Source organism: Oryctolagus cuniculus, chromosome 1, assembly GCF_964237555.1.
Source record: "Oryctolagus cuniculus chromosome 1, mOryCun1.1, whole genome shotgun sequence".
Classification (NCBI taxonomy): Eukaryota; Metazoa; Chordata; class Mammalia; order Lagomorpha; family Leporidae; genus Oryctolagus; species Oryctolagus cuniculus.
This window is the reverse complement of record NC_091432.1, coordinates 8740219-8760020: the sequence shown is the minus strand read 5'-3', so window position 1 is coordinate 8760020 and position 19802 is coordinate 8740219. Positions and strand designations below refer to the sequence as shown.

The 19802-nt window shown below is 52.1% G+C and overlaps 1 protein-coding gene, 2 long non-coding RNA genes and 9 other non-coding genes across 20 annotated transcripts; 1 reads left to right on the top strand and 11 right to left on the bottom strand.

The window, feature by feature from the left end:
* Window positions 1-32: 32 nt before the first annotated feature.
* On the bottom strand, window positions 33-6890 carry WDR74 (WD repeat domain 74). 2 transcript variants are annotated; one of them, XM_070069509.1, is made up of 12 exons: window positions 6733-6813; window positions 6554-6660; window positions 6344-6465; window positions 4821-4945; window positions 2686-2761; window positions 2421-2567; window positions 2158-2259; window positions 1275-1375; window positions 1137-1192; window positions 707-852; window positions 533-589; window positions 33-255 (listed from the first exon to the last, which is right to left on the bottom strand). In XM_070069509.1, exons 4-12 carry the CDS (start codon window positions 4892-4894, stop codon window positions 76-78), a joined length of 939 nt encoding a protein of 312 aa, XP_069925610.1. In that variant the 5' UTR covers window positions 4895-4945; window positions 6344-6465; window positions 6554-6660; window positions 6733-6813; the 3' UTR covers window positions 33-75. The 2 variants fall into 2 exon arrangements, with proteins under 2 accessions (XP_069925610.1, XP_051689152.2); XM_051833192.2 differs by lacking the exon at window positions 4821-4945 and having other exon boundaries at window positions 6733-6890.
* Window positions 1058-3402, top strand: LOC103352292 (uncharacterized). The gene is made up of 2 exons (XR_001795662.3): window positions 1058-1211; window positions 1492-3402. It is a non-coding gene; the product is annotated as an uncharacterized lncRNA (long non-coding RNA).
* A 1534-nt stretch (window positions 6891-8424) lies between the features above and the next one.
* On the bottom strand, window positions 8425-8615 carry LOC127487489 (U2 spliceosomal RNA). The gene has a single exon (XR_007914334.2). It is a non-coding gene; the product is annotated as a U2 spliceosomal RNA (small nuclear RNA).
* Window positions 8616-16436: 7821 nt separating this feature from the next.
* LOC103352291 (uncharacterized) lies at window positions 16437-19774 on the bottom strand. 8 transcript variants are annotated; one of them, XR_011386763.1, is made up of 11 exons: window positions 19692-19774; window positions 19287-19331; window positions 19017-19103; window positions 18769-18819; window positions 18396-18427; window positions 17921-17964; window positions 17706-17740; window positions 17466-17498; window positions 16980-17013; window positions 16719-16748; window positions 16437-16522 (listed from the first exon to the last, which is right to left on the bottom strand). It is a non-coding gene; the product is annotated as an uncharacterized lncRNA (long non-coding RNA). The 8 variants fall into 8 exon arrangements; XR_011386777.1 differs by having other exon boundaries at window positions 19287-19460; window positions 19692-19719; XR_011386775.1 differs by lacking the exon at window positions 17706-17740 and having other exon boundaries at window positions 17466-17519; window positions 17902-17964.
* Window positions 16817-16942, bottom strand: LOC127487483 (small nucleolar RNA SNORD22). The gene has a single exon (XR_007914328.2). It is a non-coding gene; the product is annotated as a small nucleolar RNA SNORD22 (small nucleolar RNA).
* On the bottom strand, window positions 17341-17409 carry LOC127487482 (small nucleolar RNA SNORD31). Its single transcript, XR_007914327.2, has one exon. It is a non-coding gene; the product is annotated as a small nucleolar RNA SNORD31 (small nucleolar RNA).
* Window positions 17572-17640, bottom strand: LOC127487481 (small nucleolar RNA SNORD30). The gene has a single exon (XR_007914326.2). It is a non-coding gene; the product is annotated as a small nucleolar RNA SNORD30 (small nucleolar RNA).
* Window positions 17811-17875, bottom strand: LOC127487490 (small nucleolar RNA SNORD29). Its single transcript, XR_007914335.2, has one exon. It is a non-coding gene; the product is annotated as a small nucleolar RNA SNORD29 (small nucleolar RNA).
* Window positions 18081-18205, bottom strand: LOC127487484 (small nucleolar RNA SNORD22). Its single transcript, XR_007914329.2, has one exon. It is a non-coding gene; the product is annotated as a small nucleolar RNA SNORD22 (small nucleolar RNA).
* Window positions 18497-18571, bottom strand: LOC127487491 (small nucleolar RNA SNORD28). The gene has a single exon (XR_007914336.2). It is a non-coding gene; the product is annotated as a small nucleolar RNA SNORD28 (small nucleolar RNA).
* Window positions 18893-18967, bottom strand: LOC127487492 (small nucleolar RNA SNORD27). The gene has a single exon (XR_007914337.2). It is a non-coding gene; the product is annotated as a small nucleolar RNA SNORD27 (small nucleolar RNA).
* Window positions 19172-19245, bottom strand: LOC127487480 (small nucleolar RNA SNORD26). Its single transcript, XR_007914325.1, has one exon. It is a non-coding gene; the product is annotated as a small nucleolar RNA SNORD26 (small nucleolar RNA).
* Window positions 19775-19802: the final 28 nt, after the last annotated feature.

The window sequence follows — 19802 nt, the reverse complement described above, 5'->3', positions numbered from 1 at the left end:
CCTCTCCTCCCATCACAAAAGGCTCAGGGTCATGCGGGTATTGAGCTGTTTATTTACAAAACGGGCACAGGGTCTTCAAGGGCTGGTGGAGCCAGCGCGCTTCTTTTTTCTCCGTCTGCTTTGGAGAGCCCCTTGCGCCGGCTCCGAATCAGGGAGTTTGCGCTTGGCAGCTGCCTCCAAAGATGCCCAAAGTTCATCCGTCTCCCTGTCTTCTGAGGGCAGCTCACCGGGCTCTTGAGGCTCTTGGGGTTCATCCTGGAGAGTGGGAACGAAGTGCAGGGTCAGAGGCACAGTGACAGACCCCGGGAAGGAAGCCCTGCCTGGGAGGCAATTCCCCTGAGCATCAGCACCTTTGTCATTTTCCCAGCAACCACTGCTGTCCAAGCTCCTGGAGATGCCACGCTTGGCAGTCACCCTGTCAGAACTTCAGCTGTTCACACCCCAGGAAAATGTAGTAACTGGGCAGCCCCCTGTGTGTTCCAGCTGCCTCTCTCTGTCCTCGGCTGCCGTGTTCCCAGACCCAGTTACTTACCTCCCAGTTATCCCTGCCTGACAGGAGCAGGCAGTTCAGTCGAGACTTGAGATAAACCTGCAAAGGAGGAAAGGCCTTGAGGAGCCCTGGCCTGAGGCAGAGACAGGAATGGGGCACAGAATGCAGGGGCTCCAAGACAGAGTTAGGGGTGAGGTCAGGGGACTGGGCTCTCACCTTGTGCTCCAGGCCTCGAGGATTCCGGATCCTGTGTATCCTTAAGACTCTGTCCAAGCCACAGGAGGCCAGTAAGGGTTTTGAAGGGTGGCACTGCAACCCCCGAACACTGCCCGCCAGTCCCTTGAGACAGCCCAGCAGGCGCCCTGGAGAAGCGGGGAGCATCAGGGCTAGCTGGCCAGTACTGTTCGGATCACTTCACATTGTAACATCTCACGTTCACTACCCTGCGGCAGGAGTTAGCTGTACTTCCATTTTACATGTGAAGAAACCAGGGTACAGGGAGGTGAAGTAACTATTCCAAGGTCATACAGCTTTCAGTGAAATCAAGCCTTGACTTCAGGCCCAAAGCTCCCCAACAGCAGCCCGGAGGGAGGCCTGCCTTTGTCCCCGTCCCGTCCCTTCTCCCGACACCTCCCAGGACACTGACCTTGCCGCAAGTCGATTTCCGCCAGCTGCCCGTGAGTGTTTCCCACAATCACAGAACTGAGGAGACCAAAGACAGGTGGGTCAGCAGCAACCGCCTGAGCTCCTGCCAAGCCCCACCGCTTCCCCTCTAGACACTCACTTGCCCTCAGGAGTGAGGGTCATGGCTGTCAGCGGGTACTCTCCATAGGTGGTCTCCAGGACTGGCCGGCGCTGGGGGGAGGCTGGGTCGTAGACACGGACCTTGAGGAAGACTGAGACATCACAAGTGCACCCTCACCCCGCTCACTGCCCTTGAGTCTCTCTCTATCTGCACCTCCTCCGAGGGACGTGCTTTCTTGTTGATGTCCCTCTCACAGGGAACTCTGATGGGAAATGTGTGCCTTTTCTCTGAGTGTCCGCGCATCGGGGAGAGCCGCTTAGAAGCATCAGTGGACGGGGCGAGAGAAGTTCCCAGGTTTGGGGTGTGTGAACATTGGTATCCTTGTATTAACAAGTCTACAAAATTCAGAGGGCACTGAACTGCAAGCAGAGAAGTGTAGCCTGAACACGGGAGGAAGCGTGAATATGTGAGCAGAGATGTTATCGCCAGCATCTGCCTTCAGTGTGCAGAAGCAAAAAAGACAGCACACACAGCGACCAGCCCAGCCTGTCCCAGGACTTTCAACAACAGAAGCCAGCTGAGGTCAAAGCAGGGAGGGCCCAGCCTGGGTCTCAAAGCAAATCAGAGAGGCTGTATCCAGACCAGCCCAATGTCTGCTCATGACACCTGCACCCTGGCAATCCCCCTGGGAAGGGAGTGCTTCCTGTCTTATGTGTGGGAGGGGAAGGAAATGCCACAGTTCAGGAAACCCCATCCTAAAATGCGGTAAGGAAGTCACAGGCTCAGGGACAGAAGCATTTTCCCTGAGAACTCATGAGGGAAGGATGATGGTGAAAAGGAGGCTGTGCACTCCACAGGGCCAGTTCTGCACAGGGAAGCTGCTCTGTTACCCACGAGGAGGTGGGGCTGAGTGGGACTTTACCTGGTGGTAGCCTGTGCAAGTGACAAGCTTCTGTGACCCAGGGAGGAACTGTATGTCCTGGTCCCAGATGGGAACACGCAGGTCAAGCCAGTCATTCCGTACCTGGTGGAAGGGGCAGCCGGGGTCAGGGCTGTGGGAAGCACGGAAGCCCCTTCCTGCAGCCCTCCTTGATTGCCCCTGAGCCCATCTGGTCTGACTCAGAGTCACTGTCTAGGCCCCCCAGGGCCTCAGGGGCAGCCCATCCCTGCCCGTCACTCACTCACATTCTTGGCCCTGAACACGGGTTCCTCAGACCCCTGCAGGTCCCACACCTTCAGAGCATTCTCCTTCCCACCTGTGGCAACCACATGGGGGCGTGCTGGGTCTTGGCGCATCCTACACACCCCAGGGCCCACCCTCAGTTCCAGGAGCTGAAAACAATGGAAGATGAGCATTACTTCCAGGGTCCTTAATCCTCCTGCCCCCAAAGCCCTCAGTAGGCTCCTCCCCAGCCCCACCTTCCTCAACCATCGGGTAAGGGGGCTTCACCGGGTCAGAGGGGGCCTCCTTGTCGTTGTCACGCCACACTCTGAGGATCCCAGAATCCACACATGTGATGAGGGTGCTGCAGAGGGAGGGTACAGTTTGGATCTGTAAAGTGTGAAAGTGTCCTCTAGGCCTCAGCCAACACTCACCCCAAACTCATCCTCACTAGACTCCTTCCCAACAGCCCACTCTGTAAGGAAGCTTCTAGGTTCCTGGGTTTAAGTGGGGCTGACAGCTTCTAGCTTCCTATGAACTCATTCAATTTACTCAGCATGGTGAGGGTTTACCAGTTTTATAAGTGAGGAAATGGCACCTCTGAGAAATGAAGATAATCCACACAGGGGTCAGCATCTGATCTTGGAGTTAAGACACCAGTTAAGGGCCAGCACTGTAGCATAGCGGGTAAGGCTGCTACCTGCCGTGCTGGAATCCATATGGGCATTGGTTCGAGTCCCAGCTTCTCCACTTCTGATCTAGCGCTCTAGATCCAGCTCTCTCTTTCCTATGGCCTGGGAAAGCAGTAGAAGATGGCCCAAGTCCTTGGGCCCCCGCGCCTGTGTGGGAGACCCGGAAGAAGCTCCTGGCTCCTGGCTTCAGACCAGCCCAGCTTCCAATGTTGCAGCCATTTGGGGAGTGAACCAGTGGATGGAAGATATCTCTCTCTCTGCCTCTCTGTAACTCTTCCTTTCGAATAAATAAATAAATCTTAAAAAAAAAAAAGTTTGTGGACTCAAAAGTCTTTCATACCATAGCCTAGGCAGCTCATTTCAAAAGCCTAAAAGAGTGTTAATTGTTAAATTAACAAGAGTCACCATGCAATAACTTCCCATGCAGGACCTCTGTCCTCAATAAGCTGTATTGAGTTAACTGTAAAACCAGTTCTCAGGTTGTGTGTGTGTGTGTGTGCAAATTGTTGAAACCTTTACTTAGAATAGAGTTGGTCTTCTGTGTACAAAGTTAACTGAAAATGAATCTTAATGGAGAATGGGACTGGCAAGGGGAGAGGGAGGAGGAAGAGGGGTGGGAGTGTGGGTTGGAGGACGGGTATGGTGGGAAGAATAACAATATTCCTCAAGTTGCACTTATGAAATTTGTATTCCTTCAAAAATAAATTAAAAAACTAAATGATTTATTTTTTGAATTAACCAACTCAACTCGGAATGTTTGGTTTACAGGTACTGCTCACTGTTCTCAAATTTCTGGGTCAGCCCACCCCATTTATTTATTTATTTATTTAATTTTTTATTTATTTAACAGGTAGAATTATAGACAGTGAGAGAGACAGAGAGAAAGGTCTTCCTTCCATTGGTTCACTCCCCAAATGGCCGCTAATGGCCAGCGCTGCGCCGATCCGAAGCCAGGAGCTAGGTGCTTCTCCCTGGGTCTCCCAATGGGGGTGCAGGGGCCAAGCTCTTGGGCCATCCTCCACTGCCCTCCTGGGCTACAGCTGAGAGCTGGACTGGAAGAGGAGCAACCGGGACTAGAAACCGGCGCCCATATGGGATGCTGGTGCTGCAGGCAGAGGATTAACCAAGTGAGCCACGGCGCCAGCCCCGAAATGATGTTTTATTAAAAAAATAAATAAATAAAATAAAAAATAAAAAAAGAGATGCCAGTTAAGACAATTGTGTCCCCTGGTGCTGGCACTGTGGTGTAGTGGGTAAAACTGCCTCCTGCAGTGCCGGCATCCCATAGGAGCACTGGTTCGAATCCCGGCTGCTCCACTTCTGATCCAGCTCTCTGCTATGGCCTGGGAACGCAGTGGAAGGTGCCCCGACTCCTGGGCTCCTGCACCCACGTGGGAGACCTGGAAGAAGCTCCTGGTTTCGGATTAGCAGAGCTCTGGCCATTGCAGCCATTTGGGAAGTGAACTAGTGGATGGAAGACCCCTTTCTCTCTCTCTCTGCAACTCTGCCTTTCAAAGAAAATAAATAAATCTTAAAAAAAAAAAAAAAAAAAAAAAAGACACTTGTATCCCATATCAGAGTCCCTGGATTTGATGCCTGGCTCTATCTAGTTCCTGATTCCAGTTTCTGCTGGTGCAGGCCATGGAAGGCACCAGGTGACAGCTCAAACAACTGAGCTCCTGGATTAAGGTCTCCCATGTGGGTGCCAGGGATCCATCTACTTGTAATCACCTGCTGCCTCCCAGGGTCCACAGTAGTAAGAAGCTGAAGGTGGAGCCAGGACTTGAACACAGGCACTCTGACATGGGATCCGGGTGTCTCAAGTGGAGTCTTAAGCACTGTGCCAAACAACCCACCTGTTGAGTCAATTACCAGGAGTCAAGACCAGCAGCCCTGAAGGGATGCGAGTGGGACTGCGCTGGGTCAAAGTCAGGCGCTAGCTTCCTCTCTTGAGTTCTTTGTTCTGGTTTCAAGCCTGAATGCTCGTCTCTCATTCAATACACTCCTCTCAAGAAGCCCCAGGTAGTCTCTCCCCAGGAAGTCTCTCCCCAGGACCTGTATGCTCTTTCTCACATCCGTCCACCGTCTCCGTCTGAGTTCAGGCTCTGTTATCGCTCACCTGGGCTGTGCCAACAGTCCCCCAACTGCTCTGTCATCAATGCATCCCGCACACTCCTACAGGCTCATGGTTCCAACAGGAGCACTCCCAGCTCCAAACCCATTACCTATCCTCCACCTACAAAACTGAAGCACAGTTCTCTTACAGCCCTTTACATTTAGTTTCAAGAGACTACCACACCCATCTATGTCAAACTGCTCCCTGTGGCCAGCACTGTGGTGCAGTGGGTTCAGCCAGTGCCTGTGCCACCAGCCTTCCATCCGAGCGCTGGTTCGAGTACCAGCTGCTCTACTTCCAATCCAGCTCCCTGCTAATGCAGCTGGGAAAGCACTGGAAGAGGTTCCAGGTGTTTGAGTCCCCGTCACCCAGGAAGACCTGGAAGGAGGTCTGGGCCCTCATGGCTACTAGGGGAGTAAACCAACTGAGGGAAGATTTCTATGTCTCCATGTAACTCTACCTTTCAAGTAATAAACCATCAAAAGCTAAGTAAAATAAACTGCTTCTTTAACTTTCAACCTCCTAATGACATTTATCTCATGTATGGATCCTGCAGCCTGCCACCAGTCCTCGGGCTCGGCCCAGGCAGTACCCTTCCTCTAGAATGCCCTCCACCCTTTGTGAACTTGCAAAACTGTACCTATTCTTCAAGATGTAGCTCAAAATCCTGTCCCCCGCGTAGCCCTTGCAGACCTCCCTGTCAGCATTAACCCCACCAAATCTACGCAGCCTGTCCATGCACGGCTTGCTTTCATCACCTTTTGGAGAAGAGATGGGTCAGTAACCCAGTCACCAGCACCTTCGTTTCCTTTCCTTTGGGCTCCTCACCGCCTTGGTGGTTGTCAGTGCCCACTAAAAGCATGCTCGAAATGACTAAAGGTCTGTCCGCGAGGTTATAATGGAGCCCGAAGGAAAATCCTGGAGGATGCGAACTTAGGAGGCAGAAACGTCACCTGCAGTCCTTGCATCCTGCCCAGTGCCTGAAACTTAGCAGGTGTTCAGTAGACGTATACAGTTACAGGAACTGAACGAAGGAGGAATCCAGCCCGTTACCCACCCCAGGCTCTCGTCCGCCGTCCCCCAGGCAGCCTCAACACGCCCCCCAGGACCTGAGTTTCAGCAAGAAGACTGGTCTTACTCGTCGGCCCGGGCGAGGCCCCGGAACGCGCCCTCCCCGCCGGGGCAGTGCCTCTGTCCCTGGAATACTCCTTCCTCGGTACCGAAGCGCTTCACCGTCCCGTCCGCGCACCCCACCAGGATCTGTGTGCAGAGGAGGGCGGGGAGTCAAGGAGGGCGAGGCTGCTGCACCTCGGCTCCCCAGGCTCCAGTCCGGCCCGCGGCGACTCACTTGGGTCTCGCCGCCCGCGCCCCAGCACAGGACGCTCACTGCCTCCTCGCGCCGCGGCTGTCCCGCGGCCGTGAAGTTCGTCGCCTGTTTTCGCTGAAGGTTCACCCCTGCGGGACGAGGACGTCAGTCGCACGAGCAGGCGACACCCGCAGTCCGCGACCCCCGACCCCAACACCCACCTTTCAGGATCCCAGTCTCGGTGCCGACCCACACATGGTTCCAACGAGCCACCGCAGCCGCCATGACAGAGCCGGGAAGCTGTCGGGTCGCACTTCCGGCGCGGTGCTTGCGTCACCAGAGCGCGCCCGGTGTCATCCGTCTTCCTGCGGTGGCCGGCAGCTTAAAGCGCTTCCGGAAGCAGGAGGTGTATGGAAATCGGGAGAGGAATTTGGACTTTTTGCACTTGTAGTGGAACGCATCGTCACTGATGGCGATGCCGGGGGCAGCCAGCCCAAGCCCAACTCCGTGCCCCGTCAACTAATACTACGTGTTCCGTTCTGTTAGACAAGAGCCACCGCAGAAACCATTGAAATCATTAAGGTGCGTAAGTGGCTTCATTTATGAGCGTAAACAAAACAAAAAAGGCGGGAAAAGTGAAGCCGAGGGCCCTGAGACAGCTCTGTCGCACAGTGGAGTTAGTTCCTCTCATCCAGGCTCCGTAATGCTAAAAATCAGCTCAAATTTGGAACAGAAGCAGATTCCCCCCAGGATACACTGCAGTACGTCCTTAGCGACCGAGCGGCTCCCTCGAGGGACGACGCTTAAACGTGGCTCTGAAATCGGTTACCCCCAACTTTGCTGTTTGGGTGAGGCATCCCATGCTTGAGAAGCAAGCTTAGCTTCCAGTCCGACTCCAGCGCTCAGCGAGTAAAAGCCACGGCCTGCAGTGCGCCAGGCCCGCATCCCGAATGGGCCCCGCTCGGAGGCCCAGGTCCCTGCTGATGCGCCCAGCAGGCAGCGGAGGCTGGTCCGAGTGCCTGGGACGCTGCACCAACCTGGGAGACCGGGAGGAGCTCCTGGTTTCGGCCTGGTCCAGCCTCGGTCGTTGGGCTACTGAGGAGTGAGCCAGCAGATGGAAGGTCTCTGTTTCTCAAATGTTTAAAAAAGTACCTGGCTCCTGCCTTCGGATCAGCGCAGTGTGCCGGCCGCGGCGGCCATTGGAGGGTGAACCAACGGCAAAGGAAGACCTTCCTCTCTGTCTCTCTCTCACTGTCCACTCTGCCTGTCAAAAAAAAAAAAAAGAGAGAGAGAGAGATTACTTATTTGAAAGAATTACATAAGAGAAAGCCATCTGTGGTCCGCTGTCTCACTCCCCAAATGGCTCCAAGGCTGGGCCGACCTAGAATTAAATAGGAGGGGCCGGTGCTCTGGGCGCTGGTTCGAGACCCGGGTGCTCCACTTTCGATCCAGCTCTCTGCTATGGCCTGGGAAAGCAGTAGAAGGTGGACCAATTGCTTGGGCCTCTGCACCCGCATGGGAGACCCGGAAGAAGATCCAGGCTTCGCTTCGGCGCAGCTCTGGCCATCACAGCCAACTGGGGAGTGACCCAGCGGATAGAAGACCTCTCTCTCCCTGCCTGTCCTCTCTCTGTAACTCTGACTTTCGAATAAATGATAAATATGTAAGAAATAATTAAATAGGAGCCAGCAGCTTCTTGGTGCTCTCCCACGGGGTTGGCAAGGGCCCAAGTACTTTGGCACCTAACACTGGTATCCGCGACTCATTAGCGAAGAAGACTGCACTACTGTGTTTCGGGATGTGTCAGAGCGGTGCACCCGAGTGCCAAAACACGGCATTCACTTCAAAATCCAGAAAATACTAGAAATCGCAGAAGCTCTAGGTCTAATATTTCACCAATATTGTTCCCCCAAAGGGGGTGCACCGCTCCTGGAAGTACTGCAATACCAGGCCGATGCGTGGAGTGGACGGAGCAAGCTCCTATTCCATCTCCTAGTCCCAAAAATCCATTTAATATATTGTCCTCGGATAGAGGACGTATCAGATATTAAACTGATAAGAACAGATACTACACTTGATCTTAGCCAAAAGGCCGAGAAGCGATACTGTGGTAACCGATTGCTAGGCAGCCCTACCTTTCCTGCAACTAATTCAGTTGTGATGATTTTCGTAGCGAAAAGATTAAATTATATTTTGCTACGGAGTCTCTTAAAATAAAATTTTCATTACTTTTGACTCATAACAGGAACGATATGTTTGAAAAAAGACATTAAATAAAGTCCTTTATCGCTTCGCCAGCGGGTTTGCTGCTCAGATTATTTTGCATATCCCCGCCCCCTCCGCGTTTTTACATTCTCGGGATTGGTCGTCATGCCAGTCGCGACTTCATTGCGCGCATGTAGCCTTTTTCTCCCAGATGGTGGCGTTGGTCTCCCCAGGGGCGCCCGGCGGCGCGCCCTATGGCGCGGCCCCTCTCCCGGGATCTGTAAGCTCCGCACCGGAGCACGGGCTGGGATCCCCGCTCGCCACTTCCTGACTTGGTGACCTGGGCCTTGTTTCTTGGGCTCTTGGGCTCTGCTGAGTGGGGGTTGGAGCACGGGCTCTCAGGGGGTTGTCAGAACTGAGGACCCCGGGGCAAGGCGTCCGCCTCCGCCGGCCCAGAGCTGCCTGGGGAGCTGCGCCTTGTGCCGGACCCGTCTCTTCCCAGGGCACCCGCCGCCGACCTGGAGCTCCCGCCCCGACCCCGCCCCTGGCTGCCGTGCAGGTCACAAAGCGAGAGAGGTCCCGAGTTCTTAGAGGCCAGACCAGAGGTGCCAGACAGGAGGGGAGGGCCCAGCCGCGACGTCCCCGACCCTGGAGCCCCCTAACTCAGCGCTGGGCTTGGATGAGGGATGCAAGCGTAGGTACACTTCATTGAAGCAGTTTTCAAAAAATCACTCAAAAGCAAAGCTTAGTTGTTTGCAGAGGGTTAATATCAAGCCCGCCGGGGCTCAGAAAGGACTTCAGGCCCTGTTCCCTTGGAAACTGAATTCATATACATGTGGAGCTCAGCCTCGCTTGGAAATGGAGATCCTGTCGTGTAGAGCCCCATCTGCGAGTTCACTTCCCAAAAGCTTGGCATGGCCAGGATTTGTCAGACAGAAGCCAGGAGCCCAGAACTCAATCCAAGTCTCCCGCGTGACTGGCAGGGACCCAAGTACTTGAGCCATCATCCATCACTGGCTGCCTTCCAGGACGCACGCTGGGAAGCTGGGACTGAACCAGACACTCCAACATAGGAGGCTGGCTCCTAAGAGGATGCCTAACCCGCTGGTCCCCAGCACCTGCCTGGTGTGCAAACTTATACTTCTTGACACCAGCAACCTGAAAGTGTAGATTATCAGACACTTTGCAGTTGCAGTCCTATCGTGAGAACCTGGCCCCTCATAACCTCTCATCCTTGCCTGGTGAACTTGGGCCACATTGTGGCTTTGATGCAGACAGGCTCGCTTGCTTGCTCTCTCCCCCTCCCTCTCCAAAAGAAAAAAAAAATGTTCTAAAGAAATTAATACAAGGACAAAGGCAAAATTCAGTTTCTTTCAATTCCAACCTTTACCAGGTTCTGCAAGGCTCCCTGGCAGATGGGACTTTATTTTTTATTTTTATTTTTTATTTTTATTTTTTATTTTTATTTTTTTTTATTTTTTGACAGGCAGAGTGGACAGTGAGAGAGAGAGAGAGACAGAGGAGAGAAAGGTCTTCCTTTGCCGTTGGTTCACCCTCCAATGGCCGCCGCGGCTGGCGCGCTGCGGCCGGCACACCGCGCTGATCCGATGGCAGGAGCCAGGAGCCAGGTGCTTTTCCTGGTCTCCCATGGGGTGCAGGGCCCAAGCACCTGGGCCATCCTCCACTGCACTCCCTGGCCACAGCAGAGAGCTGGCCTGGAAGAGGGGCAACCGGGACAGAATCCGGTGCCCCAACCGGGACTAGAACCCGGTGTGCCAGCGCCGCAAGGTGGAGGATTAGCCTAGTGAGCCGCGGCGCCGGCCTTATTTTTAATTTTTTTTAACCTGCGTGCTGGGATGCTGGCACCGCAGGCTGAGGCTTCAACCCACTGAGCAACAGTGCCAGCCCTGGCACTTCATTCCTTCTGTCCCAGCTACAGCCAGGTGTGCAGGAGGTGGGTGAAAGTGACTTCTAGTCCAGGAGCACAGGCAGTTTTCCAGCAGCCAGCACTTCCCCTCTTCCTCCTCACAGCAAAGGGGAGCGAGGAGATGCTACCCCTGCTTCTCACTGCCGTGGGACCAGAGGCTGACGGTGAGTCCCATAAGAACCCATATCCATGTGTTTGTGTGTATTGAGCACACGTTGTGCAATGACAAAATCATGTGTGGACTTGCCCTCATGATGTTTATAGTCTACTGGGGGAAACCTGGAGAAGATCCCTGGGCTCCCCCAGGCAGGAGATGACAGGGCGGCTGTGGTGCAAGATGGAGAGAAAAGGAAGTGCTCACAGAGACTCACTGGCTTGGATGAGAGGTGAAGAGAGCCCGGGGAAGAACAGTCTTTCCATGGGAGTACACTTCCATTGTTAAATGCATGGAGCCAGTGTTGTGGTGTAGCGGGTTGGGCCACCACCTGTGATGCTGACGTCTCATATGGGAGCCACCTGATGTCCTGGCTGCTCCACTTCCCGTCTAGCTTCCTGCTAGTGTACCCCACCCAGTACTTGGGCTTCTGCACCGGTGTGGGAGACCCGGATAAAGCTCCTGTTGCTGGCTTCTGCCTGGGCCAGTGCTGGCTGTTTCCGCCATTTGGTGAGTGAACCATTGGATGGAAGATCTCTCTCTATATATATAACTCTGTCTTTCAAATAAATACATAGGGGTGGTGCTGTGGCGTAGTGGGTAAAGCCGCTGCCTGTAGAGCTGCCATCCCTTATGGGCCCTGGTTTTAGTCCTGGCTGTTCCTCTTCTGATCCAGCTGTCTGTGATGGCCTGGAAAAGCAGTAGAAGATGGCTCAAGTCCTTGAGCCCCTGCACCCACATGGGAGACCCAGAAGAAGCTCCTGGCTCCTGGCTTCGGATCCACCCAGCTCCAGCTTTTGCGGCCATGTAGGGAGTGAACTAGTGGAAGACCTCTCACTTTCTCTGCCTCTCCGTAACTCTGCCTTTAAAGTAAATACAGAAATCTTGTAAATAAATACATAAATCTTTAAAAAATTTGTTAAAATCATGGTTTATTTTTGTGAAACTGATATGCATTAAATTGCCAGGTGGTTGGTTCCTGCTACCCATGTGGGATTCCTGATTTGAGTTCCTGGCTACTGGCTTTGGCTCTGTGCGGGCCCTTGTGGGCATTTGGGGAATGGATCAGTGGATGGAGATCCTTTTTGTCTCTCAAATTAATTAACTGAGTTTTAATTTTCTTTTAAAGAGTTATTTATTTGAAAGGCAGAGATACACAGAGAGGGAGGAAGAAGAGGGAGGGAGAGAGAGAGAGAGAGAGATCGAGAGAAATCCACCTACTGCTTCACTCCCCGAATGACTGCAATGGTTAGGGCTGGGCCAAGCAGAAGTCAGGAGCCAGGAAATCCATCATGATCTTCCATGTCGGTGCAGTGCTCACATGGAATGCTGGCATTACAATTGATTGTCTTTCAAACCTCCCTTCATTTTTTTTTTTTTAATACTTCTTTACTTACTTGAAAGGCAGAGTTACAGAGTGGCAGAGGGGAGAGAAAGAGAGCGAGCGAGTGAGCTCTTCCATCCACTGGTTCACTCCCAAAATGGCCACAATGGTTGAGGCTGAACCAGGCTAAAGCCAGGAGCCTGGAGCTTCTTCTGTGTGTCTCCAATATGGGTGCAGGAATCCAAGCACTTGGTCTATCTTCTGTTGTATCCCCAGGCCTTTAGCAGGGAGCAGGATTGGAAGTGGAGCAGCTGGGACTTGAACCAACACCCATGTGGGATGCCAGCACTGCAGGCGGTGGCTTCACCTGCTATGCTATAGAACTGGCCCTCTCAACCCTTATTTAAAATATATATATGTTATAAATATATATATGTTATATATATATATATATTTTTTAAAGAATGACAGAGAGGGAGGGGGAGACAGAAAAAAAGAAAAGGATCTTGTCAGCTGGTTCACTCCCCAAACACCTGTCATGTGGGTGACATGGACCCAAGTACTGGGGCCAGTTTTGTGATGCAGTGGGTTAGACCACCACCTGTGAAGCTGGCATCCCATTTGGTGCTGGTTTGAGTCCCAGGTGCTCCACTTGTGATCCAGCTTCCTGCTAATGTGCCTGGGAAAGCAGCAGAATGTGGTCCAAATGCCTGGACCCCTGCCACCCCTGTGGAAGATGCAGGAGATCCAGGCTCCTGGCTTCTGCCTGGCCCAGACCTGACTGTTGCAGCCATTGTGGGAATGAACCAGCAGATAGAAGGTATCTCTCTCTCCCTCTCTTCTATCTCTGTAAGTCTGTCTTTCAAATGAGTAAAATAAATCTTAAAAACAGGAACCCAAATGTTGGGACCACCATCAGCTCCATTAGCTGGGTCAGAAGCACAGAGCAGCCAGAGCTGCAGTCAGGCAGTCTAATACGGGATGCTGGCATCCCAGGCCCAGCCCTGGCTGTTGAGCTGGAATGGAAAGCAGAGGTGGAACCCAGACCCAGGCCATCTGATATGGGATGCAGGCTTCTGAAGTCTTAACCACTAGGCCAAATACCCATGCCCAAGATATGCCTTCTTACTGCATCACAGTGTCTTCCTTCCAGCATTTGTTATCAATCTCAGGGTGTCTGAAACTCAGTGCAACTGACATTTTGGGCTGGTAATTCACTGCTTAGGGGCTGAGGCAGAGGGGCTGTTCTGTGCACTCTAGGGTTTAGCAGCATTCCTGCCAGTTGCCCACCCCCCTACTCCCAAGTTGTGACAACCAAAAATATGGACAGTGCCAAATGAAGGGCAAAATTATCCCTGAGGACCACTGCATTATTTCAAATGATCTTCACTGAATATTGGCTGTCTTGTTTCCTTCCTCTGAGATCTAATCAAACAGCAGTCATGAATGCAAGAGCAAGGCCTTGGCCTCTCTGGGGAATACATGGCTGAGTTTAGAGTTTAGAATGGAGCAGCTTGTTGGTGCTTGTGTTTTTTTTTAACCTATTTTATTTGAAAGGTACAGTGGCAGAGAGGGAGATGGAGAGAGGTCTTCCATCTCCCAGTTCACTCCCCAAATGGCCACAGTGGTCAGGGCTGGGCTAGGCTTGAAGCCAGGAGACAGGAACTTTATTTGGGTCTCCTATGTGGGTGGCCGGGGCCCAGGTGCTTGGGCCATCCATCATCTGTTGCTCACCCAGGTACATTCAGAAGGAGTTGGACTAGAAATAGAGCAACTAGGACTCAAATTGGCACTTCCATGTGGGAAGCTGGTGTCACTGGTAGTGGCTTTACCTGCTGTTCAACACCAGCTCCTGGTGCTATTTACTGAGGTGGTCAGATGGTGGTTGGAGATGGAGGCAGACATGGGCAGTGAACTAAGGAGCTGAAACGGTCAACTGGGCAGTTAGATATGTCAGGAACTTGGAGAGGAGGGCATGCTAGAGACATTATAGTCTGTCATCAGTGTAGAGAAATATGGGGAGGAGCCGGCGCCACAGCTCACTAGGCTAATCCTCCGAATTGCGGCGCCGGCACACCAGGTTCTAGTCCCGGTCGGGGCGCCGGATTCTGTCCCGGTTGCCCCTCTTCCAGGCCAGCTCTCTGCTGTGGCCAGGGAGTGCAGTGGAGGATGGCCCAAGTGCTTGGGCCCTGCACCCCATGGGAGACCAGGAGAAGCACCTGGCTCCTGCCTTCAGATCAGTGCGATGCGCTGGCTGCAGTGCGCTGGCCATGGTGGCCATTGGAGGGTGAACCAACGGCAAAGGAAGACCTTTCTCTCTCTCTCTCTCACTGTCCACTCTACCTGTCAAAAAAAAAAAAAAAGGGGGGGGGGGAGGCAGGCCTCATTCCAGGCCTGTCCTCCATTTCTCCATATTGCCCTGTCTTGGTTCTTAAGATTTGAGAGTCAGAGAGGCAGATGGAGCTCTCCCATCTCCTAGTTTATTCCACATGCCTGCAATAGCTGGGGTTGGACATTGCCAAGAGCCAGGAACTCCATCTGGATGCTTCAGACACATTAGCAGCAAGCTGGATTGGAACCAGAGCAGCTAGGACTCGAACTGGCCTTCTGACATGGGATGCAGGTGTCAAGTGGCAGCCTAACCCACTGAGCCAATCTTCATGTCTTCACATGAAGTTGTTAACTTGTGACTTAATTTTTTAAAATCTGGATTTGTTTTTGCAAATCAGGGGAGTATAGTGGTTCAAGTGAGTGACTACTTAGAGCAAATTTAGTCCCCAAGATAAGATTCCTATTCACCTGGTTTTCCAATTTCCAAGTCTGCTCTAAAAATTTTACTGGGGGCCAGAACTGTAGCATACCAGGTAAAGCTGCCACCTGCAATGCCAACCTCCCATATGGGTGCCAGTTTGAGACCTGGCTGCTCCACTTCTGATCCAGCTCCTTGCTATGGCCTGGGAAAGCAGTAGATGGCCCAAAGTTCTTGGGACCCTGCACCTGCATGGGAAGACTCTGAGGAAGCTCTTGGCTCCTGGCTTTGGATTGGCACAACTCCAGCCATTGTGGCCAGTTGAAGAGTGAAACTGCAGATGGAAGACCTGTCTGCCTCTCCCTTTTTTTTTTTTTTTTTGACAGGCAGAATTAGACAGTGAGAGACACACAGAAAGGTCTTCCTTTTGTCATTGGTTCACCCTCCAATGGCTGGCGCATCCTGAGGATCCAAAACCAGGAGCCAGGTGCTTCCTCTTGGTCTCCCATGCGGGTGCAGGGCCCAAGCACTTGGGCCATCCTCCACTGCTCTCCTGGGCCACAGCAGAGAGCTGGCCTGGAAGAGGGGCAACCGGGACAGAATCCGGGGCCCCGACAGGGACTAGAACCCGGTGTGCCAGCGCCGCTAGGTGGAGGATTAGCTTACTGAGCCCTGGTGCTGGCCCTGCCTCTCCTTTCTGTGAACTCTTTCAAGTAAATAAATCTTTTAAAAAAAAATTCCCACCAGGTACCCTATTGCAGTTACCAAAGGAGGTCCCACTTCTTAGGGAAATCTTCATACTGGGAATGAGTACTACAAGAACACATGTCCCAGCTACCCCACTCCCAATCCAGCTTCCCAATGGCCTGGTAAACTTCAAAAGATGGCCCAAGGGATTGGGCCCCTGCCACCCAGGACACCAGGCTCCTGGTCCCAGCCTGGTTGAGTGAACCAGTGGATGGATTTAGCTGCAACAAACACCAGGCCAAACTGTGACTGGAACCTCAGCAGGGCTCCTGAGACAGTCCTCTATGAGGTACCTAACTTCTGGCAAGGAGTGAGTGGTTGGGAGTCAGCTCCTGGTGTTTTGGTCACCTTCTAGTGGGCAGTTAACAGCCCAGGTACAGGGGTTACCTGCCACTCAGTGGGAGACTTCCAGAATTCTAGGGTCCTGCCTGGTTCAGCCTCAGCCCAGATTTGGGGAATGAACCAAATGAAAGGTCTGCGCTTCAGATTCTACCTCTCTGCCAACAAATCAGGGATGTGTCATGGCAGGAATTACCTATCCATGGCAGTTTATCCACTTCAGTGCCTATTTTCTAGTCCATATTCCTGTTTGAGGTACAGGCAAATCATCCAAACAGAACCTTACTTCCTTGAAGTGAGGCACTCACTCAAGGAAAACCCCCTTAAAGATGCTAGTGAAGCTAGCTGAACAACGCTTCTGTGGGCCAGGATATCTAGCATTAGGCCAACCTCCAGAGTAAGCTGGGTTCAGCACCCACTGCATATTTGCAGGACTGATATGTCCAGTGAGACCACCCAAGACATGAATCACAGTATAGGTCAAGAAGGAAAGCAGCTTTATTAGGAAGGCTGACATGATTGTCTTAGGGATTTGTAGATTTCTGACATCCTGCAATACTTCAGTCCTGCAAAAGGAAAAGAAAAATTTTCTTACTGAAGGCACACATGGATATAAAATGTTATCACTGTTACGTTCTGTGGGTTTACAATGCTATCCTTCAGTTATCATAAAGCTTGCTTTCATGACTTATAGTTACACACTAAATACATGTATTATAGTCACAAAGCATCCATGGGCATTTCTCTTCTATAGATACCTACCATTTACATGCACCTCTTCTTTCTTCAGACCTGGAAAAAAATAAAACCACTTCAGCAGTGCTAGTTATTCCTTTTCTTGTGTGCAGAAACCCTTTATTGTCCCTCAGACAGTTCCTTCTGGAACACACTTTCCTCTTTTCTCCCAGCCAGCCCCAGTGGGTTCACCTTTACAGGCTCTGGGGCTAGGACAGGAAGTAAGACGTGTGAGTGCTTCCTCATTGGGAAATTCTAGTGTAGCCACCTTGATTTAAGGCTGCTTACCAGGAGCTTCAGCCTGGAATTCACCTTCGTTTCCCTGCAAGAGATGAAGAAATGCACATCTGTAAAGGTCAGTTTTTTTGACAGGCAGAGTTAGTAAGAGACAGAGTCTCCCATGTGTGTGTAGGGGCCCAAGCACTTGGGCCATCCTCCACTGCCTTCGCAGGCCACAGCAGAGAGCTGGCCTGGAAGAGGAGCAACCAGGACTAGAACCCGTGGTGCCAGCGCCGCAGGCGGAGGATTAGCCTTAGTGAGTGGCAGTGGCACCAGCTGGCTATGTCAGTTTCAAAGCACAATTCAGACAGCACTAAATACTTCCTACAGGCTACGAAGCCTACCCAATCAACTTAGTGTTAGATGAGCTCACAGATCAGAAAATACCTTTCAGTCACAGTGATCAGACTGGGGCGGTATCAGACTCATCACTAGTGAGCCCAGACTGATTATGGCAGTTCAGACACAAATGGAAAATACAGAAGAGGTATTTACCTGGAATCACTCTGGGCTTCCAAGGTGCTGGACCTGAAACAAATAAGATTGAGCCTGTCACTGTTGCTCACACTCCACATTTGTTCCCACATAAGACACCATTCCTGGAAGTCAGATTTCCGAGTCTCAACAGCAAGCCATCAGCCGAACGAGATTCCAGTAAGTCATCATACATAGTCCAGAAAGGCATTTCTTCTCATCCAATATACTGGACTTACAACACATGTTGGAATTACTCACCTTTGAACCAACAAGCAGGCCACTGGTGACAGCACCTGAAGACAAGACAAGGGTGTGGGTTGAAGGTTCCTCATACACTGGGATCCCCCAGTCCTGTCTTAGCCAGTTTCTCAGGTGTTCATGTGTTTTCATGGTCACTCATAGTGAGCTAGTTCGATTCATCCCAGAAACTGCCTACTTTGCCAGCATAAACCACAGGACAAAAGTCAACTAACCTCTTCACTCTGAAGATTTCTCAGTGGAGCATAGGAACAGGAGGCTGGTAATTAAAAAAAAATTATTGGCACAACATCCAGAGTGGCTTAAAGGTAGCCTAATGTAGCTGTGATTAGATGACCAGGAAAGCCCAGTTAATGCTATCTGTAAGAATCTGTTGCACCTCAGACAGTTCCTTACAGAACCAGTTCTCATCCCATCTCCCAGTCACCCCAGTGGGTTCACCATTACTGGCTCTGGGATTAAAACTGGGAGTAAGACAGGATGTCTGCTCCTCATTGGCACCAGACCCTGGCAAACTGCAGCTTTTAAGTATCACTTTCAATTTCAAGAATTTGACCTTGGATAACAGTGGGCAACTGAGAAATAAGCCAGCTTTACGTCTATCTCCAGCAAGTCTCTGGTACAGGCATCATGATGGTAAACTTTCCCTTCGGATAATGACTTCACATGTTACCAGGTAAAGCAACTTACCAGCAGACAGAAGAATCCGTCAGCACGAGAACCTGGCAAAGGGGAGCAAATGGTTATTTCCAAATGCTACGATGAGACGAGATTTCTTCATGAACAACAACTGCCATCAGAACTCTAACATGCTATTAACTGTCACACTTCACCGAGCGTCAGCTTATCAACTCTAATCATCTGACAGTAATGTGGCATGCTGGGTAAAGGAAGAGCACCCCACTTGCAACCATCACCTGCACTGGTGGTGACTCTTCTTCCCCATAAAATCATGTCAAGAGGAACAGGTGGAAGCAGCAAAAAGCAACGCTACACCAACCACCTGCCCTCCTGATTGCGGAAAACAATTCAGGAGACGACATACTTCAAGCTCCTGGCTTACCTTTGTTCACCTTGGGACGCGTCCAAACTCCCCAGGACTGGTTATGTGACGCTGCGGATGAGAGAGAGGTACTTTATGTTAGCCAAGAACAGTCATTCAAAGACCCTGGAATACCTCCGGCCCACTTCTCAGTAGGAATGTGACATCACTTCCTTGTTCAGCCATATGCTTGTCATTCTACGTTCGTTCATCATGGAATGGCCAACCAGAAAATGTCCCTCCCTGTAACACAAGCCAAGGACGCCCACCTGGAGCCTCGCGGTACGGCCAGCGCTGCAGAGGGTGAAGGGGCAGCCTCCATCGTCGACCCGGCAGGCCCCCGATCCGAGCAACACCTGAAGATAGACCATTCGATCACACCCAGAACGGGGCGGGGGGCGCCCAGCCACCCGCTACAAACAGTGCTGCTCAGAATTTGCATTTTCTCCACTAGCCCCTCAGCAAGAGAGAGTTCAAGTGTCGCAATCATCCCCGTAGCAGTTGATCAGAGAGGTTTCAGAAGGCCGGAGAACACTCACGCTCAGTAACGGCGCTCCCTCCGTTTCCTCCAACGCGCCCAGGTCCTGCAGGGGAGACTGAGTTAGAGCCGCGCATCTGGGCACGCTGTCCCCGACGCGGCGGCCGAACGAGGTATCGGCGCTGCAGGCCCCGTCTCCTCAGAGGTGCTCATCCTCACGGAGCTCAGTACAGGTCTGTGAATAGGTCCTCATCATAGGGAGGCCCGCTCTCGCCATTTTGTCCTTCACAAAGCCCCGCGGCGGCTCCCGAGGTCTGGAGACCAGAGAGGAGGCCTCGCCGCCTCCTACGCCCCCGCCAAGGCCACCACACGAGACAGCCCAAAAGATCCCCGAAGCGGACTGTTGCTTTAAAAAAAAAAAAAAAAAACCAAAAACCCAACAAGCATGAATTACAATGGAACCTACCTGCTTCGGACAGGAGAAAAATGAGGCCGAAGAAGCCCACGCAAGCCATTTAAATACCATCCCGCAGAGGCCCACGGGATTTGGGGGCGGGACTGTGGGGGCGCACGCGCA